Below are 13474 nucleotides of genomic sequence, written 5' to 3' on the forward strand. Positions count from 1 at the left end.
TCAGAGACTGATGTCAAATCAAAGAACCGAACGGAGAAGATATATAGATCGTAAGGAAATAATTGTTTGGAAACGTGACGGATATATATATATATATATATTGTGTTCTTTATTTATAGTTGTGATACCTACACTAAACTTAACAGTTACTTTTGATGGGACACAGGGACGTTTCAATCTGTCTTCTGCCTGGAACGAAGCATCACGCCGAAGAATTGATGGAGATTTTGCGCATTGGAAAAACAACCTGAACGACAACTGCATTCGTTTGGCACAGGATAATAGTGTTTTGCAGAGGCAGTTACAACCCAACGGGTTTTTACAACCTGATGCCATAGAATAACCTTTTCAATAGCTTGTTTTATTCTGTAGTTCTTCAGAAAACCATCTATGCACTAGTGCTTTAAAAGAACCCAGAAACCAGCACAGATTTGAAGATTCTATAATGCAATCATGAACCTTTCAGGGAACCGTGCAGTCAAAATGGTCCTTAATAAGAAGAGGGTTCTTCGCTGAACCTAAGAACCACTAAGTTGTAAGATCCTATGGCGTGAAGCAGAAGAGTAGAGGGGAAAACACTGGCTTCCAAGTGGTTTTATATTTAGAAGTGAATACACCCTCATCATCATCATCATCATCACAGACTGGATGTAAAGATGACAAGCGTCTGGTTTGCTCTGCTGGGTTTTTTGTGGAGCTTTTATTTGTCAGGTAGCAGTTCTGTACTGGACGGATCTGAGCTTCAGCCCAACTTCATGCATCGGAGGTTACGGACTCAGGAGAAGAGAGAGATGCAGAAAGAGATCCTGTCCATACTGGGACTGAACCACAGACCCAGACCGCATCTGAACAGCGGCAAATATAATTCAGCACCCCTCTTCATGCTGGATCTGTACAACAGCATGTCCACTAAAGAAAAGAGCGACGTGGATCAGTACAGATCACTGCTCACCACCACACGACCCGCTTTAGCTTCACTTCATGACACAGAGTTCCTGCATAATGCGGACATGGTCATGAGTTTTGTCAATTTAGGTAAGATGAACTTTTACATTTCCTTTTTTTGCTCTTGCATCCATTTTGTTAAAGATATTGCACAATGATCTCAGTATCCATATGGATCACACTTCAAACCCTTTTATAAAAATGATAGCACAAGCACTCTTCAAGCAAATATTTCACAAAAATGTACAGTAAATGATAAAAAGTAGATATGAATATTGTTTAACCCTCATGTGGTGTTCGGGTCCTTTTTTGCTCTGTAACCTCGTAAGTGTGATAGGGTTCTGAACACAACACAAGGGTTAATAAATGGAGATATAGTATTTGGGCACTTTTATAGTTAATGTGAAGAACTACACCTGTGTTTGCTCTGTTAAGACATCTAACACCTGTGTGAACTTGAGAACTGACTTCATACAGCCACTAAAAAAACGGTTGTCTAAAAGTTGTTCAAAATGGCTCTGAAAACTAGTTTGTTATCTAGTGTGATTACATTTAGTGTGTGACTTTAGTGAACAAATACTCATTTTGAGTTTTTATTTTGAGCAGGATATTTGCTTTGACTATTTAAAGCTGAACAAACATATTTTTGTTGTGCCGTTTTTCTTATCTTTAAATACAATATGCTTGCTTTTATATTTTGTTATCTAATGCAATGCCATTCACACATTTTTAAGTTGTGGCCTTTCCCTTTGTAAAACTTTTGCATGCACGTTAAATTATTTTATATGAATACATTCTTCTATATTTATCCTAATAGTTTAAATGTCATTTTTAATGTATTTTTTTCTGCAGCTTGTAGTGCTAATGTTTGATTTCATTTAGATTTGTCTGTGACATTGTTTACTGTAGCTTGTAGGACTTTAAATTTTAGTGTTATAACCAAGAACTTTCGTTGGAGTGCATATTGTATTGTCAAGCACTGTCATGTCTCTTTGAGCTCACTACAAAAAAATATCGTAAATCATATTTTGCTCATATATCGGGGTAATTAAAGTAGCCTACCTCGGAGTACCATGATATGTTCATCTGTACCAGATGACTGATGGTGCTGCCTCAGTAGTTTTTTTGTAAGGTTTTGTTGGATATCGCCCTTCAACACTTTTTTTAACTGACATCTATCAAGCTCATAGTGACCTTGAGCACAGTGTCAAACCACGGGTCTGTTTATGCTCAGGGATTCTGTGTGGTTTGCTTAAGTAAACACAGAGCTCATTAATGGAGGGAGCATTCGTGTCCAAAATGCACTTGTTTATGTGAACTTCCCTCTACGAGGGCCAGGAATTGCCCAATTAAGTTAATTATAACAATACAAACTCTTCTGGCTCTGCTCACTGCAGCTATGGGCCAATTGTTGGGTCAGTTGCCAGGGATGCTTTTGTGTGAGTTGTGACATTCTAGTTGTTGGCTGGGTTCATTTCAATGCTCATTTGTCTCTGTCAGTCTGTTTTATAAGACAATAAATGTGGTCATTCTTGATCTGGTAGCTGTATTCTGCAGTCAGTTGACGGATATTTGCCATTGACTGAGACGATAGCCACATTTTCAATTCTTTTTGGAAATAAGCAGAATTTCGTTTCAACTGACCACCAATTTGTTACCCGAGACAGACTTGAAGTGGTTTTAACTCTTTTCAGTCAAAGTTTTTGGACAGGACAGATCATTGTGCACTAATTTTTTTTTTAATACGGTTTTGTTCTAGACTCTTGTAAGGGAAGTCATATAACTTGTTTTATGTGATTTGTCTGTGATTCAAGTGGAGATTCTTCATGGTCATTCACTGCAGTCATCCGTCTAGAACACCTGTGACTCAGCTCCAAATGTAGGAGAAAAAGGAAGCATATTGGCATTCAGAAACTGACCAGTGTTGTGACACATCCAGAAATAGCCAGGCTTCTTCTCACAGACATTTGGATAGTCAGTGTATCCTATGTGAATCACCTTATGACTGTAGGAACAGTAATACAAATGTCCTTTTTATGGTGTGGCTTCATAAGTAGTCAGGATTTTCGCCCTAAAGAGAAACATCACTGGTATGTTGTACACGATTATTACCTAAATATTGAACAAAAGCATTGTCGTTGTGACACAAAATGTCAGTTCTGTCACAATTTACTCAAATGTTAATCATGTATGACTGTTTCTTTTGTGGAGCTCAATGTTAGGCAGAATCTTCACAGTGCTCTTTTTTCACAGTGAAAGAATTCAAAAATGAAAGCATTATAAAGCATATGACTCATGTGATATATTGGAGGTTTTCTATTTTTAAAATTGATCTGGTCTAAATTGTATCCTAATTGACAACGTCACATCATACACATGGAATCATGCTACATGCAGATATTCACTTGAGCCGAATTCTGAATTTGACGGTTTTAAGTTTGAGTGATGTTTGTGACAGATTCAGGTACATTTAGAGTTCTTGATGTTCCTAATACTCCCAATTCTTCCTGACCAGTCTTGCTCTGTTTATAGTAGGGTAGAGGATGCCCTAAGCTTTTCTTGGCACAGAGAATTTTGAGGAAACTCCCATCTCTTGTTTGCACTGGTAATATTGTGTATTTGTCTGTTTTCTGGATAAGGGGGGATCTTCCAGTAATCCAGGGAAAATCCATAGGGAAAAAAGCGTTCCTGCTTTCTCTCCTTTGGTCCATCATTGCCTTTTTCCACAATGCTTTTAAAAAAAAAATCAGTGTTCAATCTTTCCTTGAATTTCCCCAGTGGTACCTTTATAATAATGACGCGTCAGATTTTGCGGTAAATATCAATTCCGTGTCTTTCCTTTTTGCATCACATCTGTAAACAAAGAGAAGGAGGTCCGGTTATTGCAATTTTACCTCTGTAATGTGGTGTATGTTTTGAGAAAAATTAATATTTAACAAAATAATGAGGGTACTTGATTGTATCAATCGTGAATTGGAAAGTGGTCACTTAGATGGATGTGACTTCAGCCGAAAACGAAAAGGTGAAATAAGTTATTACATTTTGATGCAAGATTATGAAGACAAACATTTTTTTCCTTAAAAAAAAGGTCCCACTTTATATTAAGTGGCCTTAACTACTATGTACTTACATTTAAATTAATCATTTGGTACAATGCAATGTGTACATACATGTTTTTACATTGTACTTATGTAATTAATTTCTGTAATTACATTTATAATTACACTGTTGACCCATCCCTTACACCTTAACCCACTCTTAAACCTACCCATACCACCAAACCTGTCCCTAACCTTACCCGTATCCCACCTCAGTAGCAGCAAAAGTGTTTTGCAATACAATATGAACACAATAAGTACACTGTACTTATTTTTTGATGTAAGTACATAGTAGTTAAGGCCACTTAATATAAAATGGGACCAAAAAAAAACCCCCTCCTGATAAAATGTTGGAATGTGTATTGATAAAGTAAAGAGCCCTTTTTGATTTCAGGTTGACTTTAAAGCAGTTTTATGTATGCAGGCCAAAAATGGCGTAGTTATAATACTTGTCCTTAAACACTACATTTTTCTGAGACTTTGTGCACATGGTCCTTTCTTACATCCAGAAATGCGTTTTTTTGCTTTTTTATTTTTTTATTTTAATGAACAAAATGGGATTTATTGTTCTTCTCCCTTAGCCTGGGGGCAGATCCCCTCGTTCTCTGAACTAAACATTTTTGGACAGTGATTATCTGACAAGGAGTGCACGTTTTAATTTCAGTTAAACAGACACGCTGAAGTTGATGATCGTGAGGTCAGGAGATAAGCTTCTTTCAGGGAATGTCCTCTTAGCTTCAGTGTTAGCTATGATGTCCTGATGCTATCTCTGCGTCTCATGCCATAGCCGTCAGACATGCCCCCACGGCCGCCGGTTCCTGCGATCAGTTCTCAGGAATGTGCCGTTCTCTGCAGGTAGCTGCTCTCTTTGACTGAAGCATCTCGTGTTATCAGGGATCATATTGAATATGGAATAAATAAGGATCTCGGAACAATAAAACTTGCCGTGTTGTTGCCGCAGGGCTGTGAATTTGTCAGATAAGAAGGCGTTTGTTAAACCGATGTGAGATGATAACCATAAACCCAAAATCTGATTACATGATAAATCACTTGTTGGATGGATCACATCCATGTAGCCATTTAGAAATCTCACGTCAACATCCGAGGAATAACCCACACAACAAAAAAGGGACCATACTGCCACCCCCTGCTTATTCCTACTAAGCCAAGTGTGGTATTTTTCTCTATAGCATGCTGATGGCCTGATATCAAACACGCTTAAAGCCAAGACTTCAACCAAGTCTGTGCTTGAAAGTGAAACGCTCATGCACAAAGTTAGAGATGTGTGGACAGCAGAGAGTGACCTCCCTGTCAATCCTCTCGGGTTAACTTTTGACCCCCAGATGAGGATACAGCTACTCACTACTAGGTTCAGACCTACAGGTATACAGCATTTGTTACCATACAATATTATGAAATAGAATGATATTAGTCAGGGTAATTAAATAATTGAGTCATTTAAAGTATTAAAAAGAATAAGAAAAAGAAAGAAAAATGTCTAAAATATATTATAAACAAATTTGTCACATAAATTACATATTTTCAATTAAAAAACAACAAAATTTGATAAAAAATACTGATGTAATTTGTAGACGAGTCATTAACAGCCGTTTTTGGCATATTAAGCACAAAATTAAGAGTGCATATATGCATATTTAAGAGCCGTCACTACTAGGTTCAGACCTACAGGTATACAGCATTTGTTACCATACAATATTATGAAATAGAATGATATTAGTCAGGGTAATTAAATAATTGAGTCATTTAAAGTATTAAAAAGAATAAGAAAAAGAAAGAAAAATGTCTAAAATATATTATAAACAAATTTGTCACATAAATTACATATTTTCAATTAAAAAACAACAAAATTTGATAAAAAATACTGATGTAATTTGTAGACGAGTCATTAACAGCCGTTTTTGGCATATTAAGCACAAAATTAAGAGTGCATATATGCATATTTAAAAATATTGTTTGCAAATAGTTCAAATGGATTTGTTTATAATACATTTTTTAAATTTTTCTGTCTTTTACTTGTTCACTTAAATTATTTTAAATGCTTAAATTGTTAAATTACTCTGACTAATAACATTCTTTATAACATTATAGCCTATATGTCGTTTTAACGTTCTATCATAAATCAGTTGTCAAATATTAAATGGTTAACTACTTTTTGCTCCATCTTTCCTCACACTCCTTCACTGTTAAAACCAAAGGGTTGTGCTGGAATTCACACTTGCCTTCTTTGATTTGAGTTCGATTTGAAGCTAATGAACATATGATTATGGCAGTATATAATTTGTATGTGATTTTAAAGGGGTCATATGATGCGATTTCTATTTTTCCTTTTCTTTAATGTGTTATGTAGCTATTTCTGCATGTATAAGATCTGCAGAGTTACAAAGCTAAAAGTCTCCCACAAAAGGATTTATTCTATCTAAAAGAGAAGGTTGATCCAGACCGGGCTAAAATGGCTCGTTCAAACACGTCCCCACATCTCTACGTCACAATGTGGAAATATTAGCATAATGCTGTCCAAGTGTGCACGCAAAGAAAGAAGGCGTGGTTTCAGGAACCGCAGTAGTGTTGATGCAGTCATGTCAGGGAGACGCTGTGTGTTTCTGTGCGAAGGCAAAAGCACTTTATTTGGCCTTCCGAAAGTAGATGCATTTAGGAATCATTGGTTAAGATTTATTTACAACAGAGCAGCACAACCCAGATGTTCGAATTTGTGCAATGCATTTTATAGACGACAGTTTTGTGAACCTAGGAGAGGTTAGCTTTCAACTTTTAAGGCTACAAACTTTGCACCCTACTAGGCTGGCTGTGCAAAGGCTATTTCTAAAAAAATGGGTCAATTCCGACTTTGCTGTGACAATCTGGCGCTTATTCTGAATCAGCTACTGTAAGTATGTTTTCTTAATTGTTTAAGTTTTTGCTATTGACTGTTCAAATGCAGAGTTTTGCGCCGTGTAGAGCATTGCGTCGTGTGTGTGTGTGTGTGTGTGTGCGTGTGAGAGAGAGACAGGGTCACTCACAGTGGAGTCAGCTTTCTTATTAATCGCAGCTTGTGTACTGCAAATACATACGAGCATCATCACTGTGTCTTGTCACGCGACTCTGTTCCCCTTTCGGGCTTGAACTGATGGTAAAACTAAGGACATTATGTACTGTCTTTACATTTATGTTGAAAGCTGAAGCTCGCGATTATGGAAAGGGGCGTTACATTCCCGATGCATGCTTGTGGTGTTCGGCCAATCACAATGCACTGGGTCAGCTGGCCAATCAGAGCAGACTGCGCTTGTCGGAAGGAGGGGCTTTGTAGAAAACGTGTGTTGAGAGAGGCGGAGCATAGAGGACCTACAATAATGTACAGTATTTGAAAAATAATGTGTTTTTTGAACATTAAAGCATGTTAACATATTCTCTTACACCAAATATACAAAATAATGATCTTTAAAAAAGCATTAATGACCCCTTTAATGTTATTTGGGTTAATTTTACAAGAACAAATTATGTTTATGTAAAATACTAAGCAGGTGAAGTGATTAGCTTATTCTAAAATGCTTAAAATGACATATTTCAGCCTCATTATATGAGCAAAATCCACATTAGATTGCAATGGGAAATTATTACAAACACTTAATGGTTATTTACAGTGAGTTTTGAGTACAAGTATTGCATGTACACATGAGTTGTGACTCACTTATGGACAGTAACTGTAATATTTTTACTGAAATATTATTTGTAATTAGTTCCACTACTCATTATTATTACTGTAAAGCGTTACTAGTAACAGGTTACTGGCCAACACTGGTCAACATTAAATGCAACTTGAACATAATTAAAAACAACAACAACAAGGAAATAGTGAGGACTCTGCCTCCTCATTCCAGAACATCACTGTACACCACTGGTCTGTTACAAATATTATAAAGGTGTTCCATCCGCATCAGTGGAAAAATGCAGACATTCAAGAACTATTAAAATAACTTAATGTCATGAAAATGATTTAGTTCCTGTGTTTTTAAACAAATAAACAAAATTCTGGAAGAAACGGATCCCTCACTCATATTAAACACATACTCTCTCCACCCGTGGCGGAATGTCACCCAGTGCCCTCCACAAGTGAATAGGAAATGTGTGAGTGCTCTGGATTTATGGCTACAATGTTTTCTTCAGACAGCAATGAATGTGTGTTCATTTAAAGGTCAGTAGCACAATGAAATGTCTTGTGGTGTGCTGAATCAGTCATCTAATGGGGTTACATTGTTTTAACATTTAATAACTATCAGACGAATTGCAAAAAAACACATAAGTTGAATGTTAGTGGATGTGCTAACCTTGAGAACATACAAATATATACACACATGTCTACTGAGGCTGGCATTCACAGGTGTGGGGAAATTAAGGGCACTTGACAGTTACCGAAATAGAGCAATATTTATGAGATGTTGGACTGGTATTAAACGAGCGTGGGATTGGTTAGTATTTACACTTAGAACATGTCCTACCTAGAGTTTCCAGGAGGAAGAAACCTGTGGAAGTGGATGTCAGAGAATACACACAGCAACAGAGAGAGAAAGGACTTTGGCCATTGTACTTGCTGCTGTGGAATGCAAGCCACCAATATTTTGACTTCTCCTTTGGAAACAGCTGCGTTTCCTTTTTCAAAGATATTTTTCCTTATTTATCAGATCCCTTAGGGGAGATCCATCTCTGCTGTCTGACACAGACTTCCTCCTCTAAATCTGTGTCTCTAGCCAGCCCTGAGCTCACACACACCTGCTGCAGCACACACAGATGGCTCTAACAGGTCTCTGCCTGGCATGCTCACACAGACATAGACACACAGGTAGACACAGTTGTAGGAGACACCGCACACAATGGCTCAAAACACACACCAGAGGTATATCAAGACCAAATAGGTAGCAGATTTGATGTTTCGCAGTGATGGAAAAAACACCACGTGGCATGCCACAATGGCCAGAAATGGTCCTGTAAAATAGTTTCAAACCCCTATCCCTAATCTTTCAAGTAGGCGTACCAGTTCTAATTAAAAACTGGTGGAAAATTTCCATTTGTTTCCATTTTTTCCTATACTGTTCAAAATGGTTTGTACCAGTTTGTAAGTTAAAGTGTATGTCATGAAATGCAGTTTGTGTAGGTAGCTGTTTGTGCATGTAAACAGTCTGCAAAGTATGGACTTCCAATACCGACAACATAGTTATAGATATAATACTGTTTACAGCTTTTTTAACACACACTCTAAGCGGTTGGCCAGTCACAACAGACTGGACCAGCTGACCAGTCTGAGTAGACTGGGCTTTTCGAAATGGTTTGCTGCAGTATGGACAAAAAAATACTATGGAGGTCAATGGGGACCAGCAACTGTTTGGTTACCCACATTCTTCAGAATGTCTTCATATGATGCAAGTTGCCATTGTTGCCTTTTGTCCAATATTAATGCCAGAGAGGCTGGCATCTCCTCATATAAAAGACGCACACCTAAACAGTCAAATACATACAAAAATATTTCAAAATGCAAGTCGAATAGTGAGCATTCACTTAAGCAGTTCATAAACAGTTCAATATTAATTTTACTTTTTTACCTACACTACTCTACACTAATCGAAATCGACATCAAGAATTGTGAAATTCGCTGGTATCTAAAATATTGGTATTGTAACAACCATATTTTAGCAAAGAATAACACTTAAATGAAAAACGTATTTTTCTACTGTAGCCTATTCTGCTCAAGATAAGGAAAGAATGGTGATGGATGGCAATACATATATTGGTCTCCAATTTTTCATCATTATGTAATTCTCTTAATAAAGATATGCTTAGTTTTTCTGAAACTAAAAATTGGACAGATTTTGTTTATGTTTTGATAACATATTTGTTTTTACGAAAATAAGCCCAATAATCTTTGTTGTGTCATTTCTAGGCTGTGAGTGCTGAGGCCTGCATTCTAGTACTGTTCACATATCTCTTTTGTGAGTTTGCCAAAGCACAAAGTACCATTAGTCTATCCCAAAATGTTTTGTCAGCTGTTCTCATGGATTATGCCTTTATTAATGTTTCTATATGCCGAAAAGAAGGAAAGAATGGGAATGTTTATTTTCCAGACCATTTCCTCCATTTTATGGAATTTCCTCCTCATACAAACATTATAATATTTGTTGACAGGTTATTGGCTTGAGTAGGCACTCAAGTGAAAATGGATTTGTTTTATGCCTGTTAAAGATGGAACAGCTGACTCTTGTAATGTCTGTTAGCCTGTTGCATACGCATATGCAAAACCTAAACCTGACTTTAACCTGACTTTGTGCCTGAACTGTTGAAAACACACACACACACACAATTCCTTTCTGTTCAGTATTCTCCTGACATGCAGGTATGACCATCTGACTACGGCCATTCACCATGGAGATGATTAGCTTCAGATCGATGGCGTTGGTTACAGCGATGAAGAGATTGAGAGACATCAAACATCTTTTAACAGTTGCAATCATCACAAATTAGTGCTATTATCTAAATATCTTGCAAATACAGAGCAACACAGACAGATTTATTTTCTTCCCATCTGAAATGTCAGATCAGTCCAATGAAGATTTGGTCCAACATACTATAAAAATACATTTTCCTAAAGGTCAGTACCACAAAATAAAACTGACACGGTAATTTAATGCAAAATAAACCTGACAGTCCCTAATGTGAAACAGAGAAAATATTACAAGGCAACTTGCCAAATAATAAATAAATCATAATAACTGGACATGAAATATTGATGTGAGTGTAAATTATTTTATTATGTAAGAATAAAGAAAGTGTAAAGAGACTTTAGAGAATTGAAACTAGCACAGCTGCAGGAAAGGACTTGCTTGGGACAACTGTCAGTTATTGACCAATCAGAATCAAGTATTCCAGAGAGCCATTGAATGATCTTAATTAACTATTATCAGTTAGTGGATTCTGTAACACTTTATTTTAAGGTGTACATGTACTTACTATTATAATAACAATTAATTACGCATGATTACATGCAAGTAACCCTAAACCAAACCCTAATCCTAACCCTAACCATATAGTAAGTACATGAAGTTAATTAATATTACTCAGTACACAAATGTATAATTACACTGTAACAAGGACACCTTAAAATAAAGTGTAACCGTGGATTCCAATTTGAAATATATTTTGTATTTGCATGGAACAAGAAATACAACATGTTGTTACAATGCTTCATGTTCCTTCATAAACCACTTAGTGCAACTTGATGTATTTCATAAGGGTTCTCTTAAGGGAAGAGCATCAATGTCTTTAAACACAAAATCTAGTAAGTTTTAGTTCTAGTAAGTCTAGTAAGCATGATCTCTATCCTAGTTCACACCAACCAATGGATCTTTATGACCGTGTCATAAAGTTTGACATAAACTGTTGCACCTCTTGCTGACCTCTGCTCAGAGCTCTGACTCCTGTAGTTGCGCCTTTGATGATTTGCATGGGTCAGAGACTTAGATCATGGTTGTAGGAAATACCCACAGAATGCTATGTCAAACCCCTGCCATCTCCCAGCTTCCCGAATACAAAATTCCATGAACCCCAACCTTTTATCTACATGCAATGACCATTTTAAAACTGGGCTATTGGATTTTCATTAACCTAGTGTTAGTCCTGGGAATTTGTTATATTGTTCTTCATTTCCCACTTTTCATATACCACTCAGGGTTAATAAATAATATAGGGGTGTGTCTCCCAAAAGCAGTTGTTCCACTGTTAACAACATAGTTCAACAATTTGGTTATTCCCAAAACCATAGTTTTAATGAACATTCACAAATATAATTGCAAAGTTGTGTGGTGAGAACTACAGCTTTCGACTTGTGGTTAGAAGTAGAGCCAGATTTTTTTCATTTTCTTTTTCTTTTCATTAATCGGCTCCATTATCACTTTTGACCAGCGTTACAGCACTGTGTGTGAGGGGAAAGTTTAAGCTTATAGTTTAAGCTTGACGCTACATAAAACAGAGACACACTCAGAGTCGTGTAGTGGAAATAAAACTCAAAGTCCCAAACACTTTAACTTTACATTAATGTAACAAAAGAGATCAGTGCATACTAGAAATAAAATTCTCAGGTATGTTTAATGGAATGACCACTGTTTAACTTGTTTAGTCCATAAAGTCCCTAAATTATATTAACGCTTAGTGTTCATTTGACTATAAATCATCATTTATGTACTTGAAGCTCTGTGGAAATAACATCTTTGCAGGTGATTGTCATAGCATTTGAGTAAAAGTTTTGTGTAAATGCATAGAATTGTAAATGCGTAGCAAAATACACATTATTACACATGAAAAATGTAATACTATGACAGCATTGATGAGATGTGTGTCACTATAAAATTATCACAATAATAAATCGAACAGAAACAAATAAAAATTTAATAAATATTGGTTCTGCGTATCGGTTATCAGATATCCAATAATATCCAGTCCAGTCTATGTCTTTCATTCCATACCTGTATATACAGTATTTTGTTTAATTCCATATCTGTATATACCCTTATCCTAATGGTAACCTGTACATATACAAATGTATATATACAAATTCTACATCTTTTAGAATGAAAGCGATATTTTTGAAGTGCGTATGTATGAATGTGCCCTAGTACCTTGTAAGTAGGAGTATGATGTAAGTACCTGGCATTTACATTTGTATTTGAATATTTCTGAGATTAAAACATTTGACAAGTAGTTTTATCTGTTTCATTAGTAACTTTCACACATTAAATCAGGAAACACATCTGCTGTTCACACAAACAACGGCTTTTCATCTCCTTACCGTTAAGATATCATTTACACATCATCAGCAAAATCTCTGTAAACTATGTGATGTCAGTCATCTGAAATTACCTGTAAATGCTTTGCCATTTTTCATCATCTACCCAAATATGGAGAATCACTGCTTGTGGTGACATTTCTGCAAGATTATATTCTGCTGCTTCTTGCACATTTCGTGACACTGGTGCTAAAAGTACATTCAATTTCCCCCCAAACACATGAAAGTGAATCTGCCTACGTTTTAATATGTTAGTTATTATACAAATTGTTGCAGTTTGGAAATGAAATGTCTGGTGCATGGCGCTGAAAGATTAATGCTCTCCCACATTTTGAAAATAACATTCCACCTATACTAAATCCTAAAACCTAACTGGTGATGTTTAACAAAAGCAAAAATATAATAATAAATAATATTATTAATATTATTATTATATAATATTAACATAATAATAAAAATTCATATATCAATCAGGGTTAGTAAATTATCTCGGGCTATTTCACAAAAGCATAGTTAGCAATCTATAATTTTAAGTTCTGTCATTAACACTCAGGACAAGTGCAGTGCTCTACCAGGTGAGCTACAG

The 13474-nt window shown here is 36.1% G+C and overlaps 1 protein-coding gene across 2 annotated transcripts in view; it reads left to right on the forward strand.

The window, feature by feature from the left end:
• Nucleotides 1-13474, forward strand: part of LOC107557245 (bone morphogenetic protein 7-like) — a 58015-nt gene continuing 44541 nt past the window's right edge. For both annotated transcript variants that reach the window (XM_016240597.1, XM_016240598.1), the window contains exon 1: nt 1-1035. In XM_016240597.1, coding sequence (XP_016096083.1) covers nt 657-1035 — 379 coding nt within the window. In that variant the 5' untranslated portion in view covers nt 1-656. The remainder of the gene's footprint in view (nt 1036-13474) is intronic.

Source organism: Sinocyclocheilus grahami, unplaced genomic scaffold (genome assembly GCF_001515645.1).
Source record: "Sinocyclocheilus grahami isolate Dianchi unplaced genomic scaffold, SAMN03320097.WGS_v1.1 scaffold594.1, whole genome shotgun sequence".
NCBI lineage: Eukaryota > Metazoa > Chordata > Actinopteri > Cypriniformes > Cyprinidae > Sinocyclocheilus > Sinocyclocheilus grahami.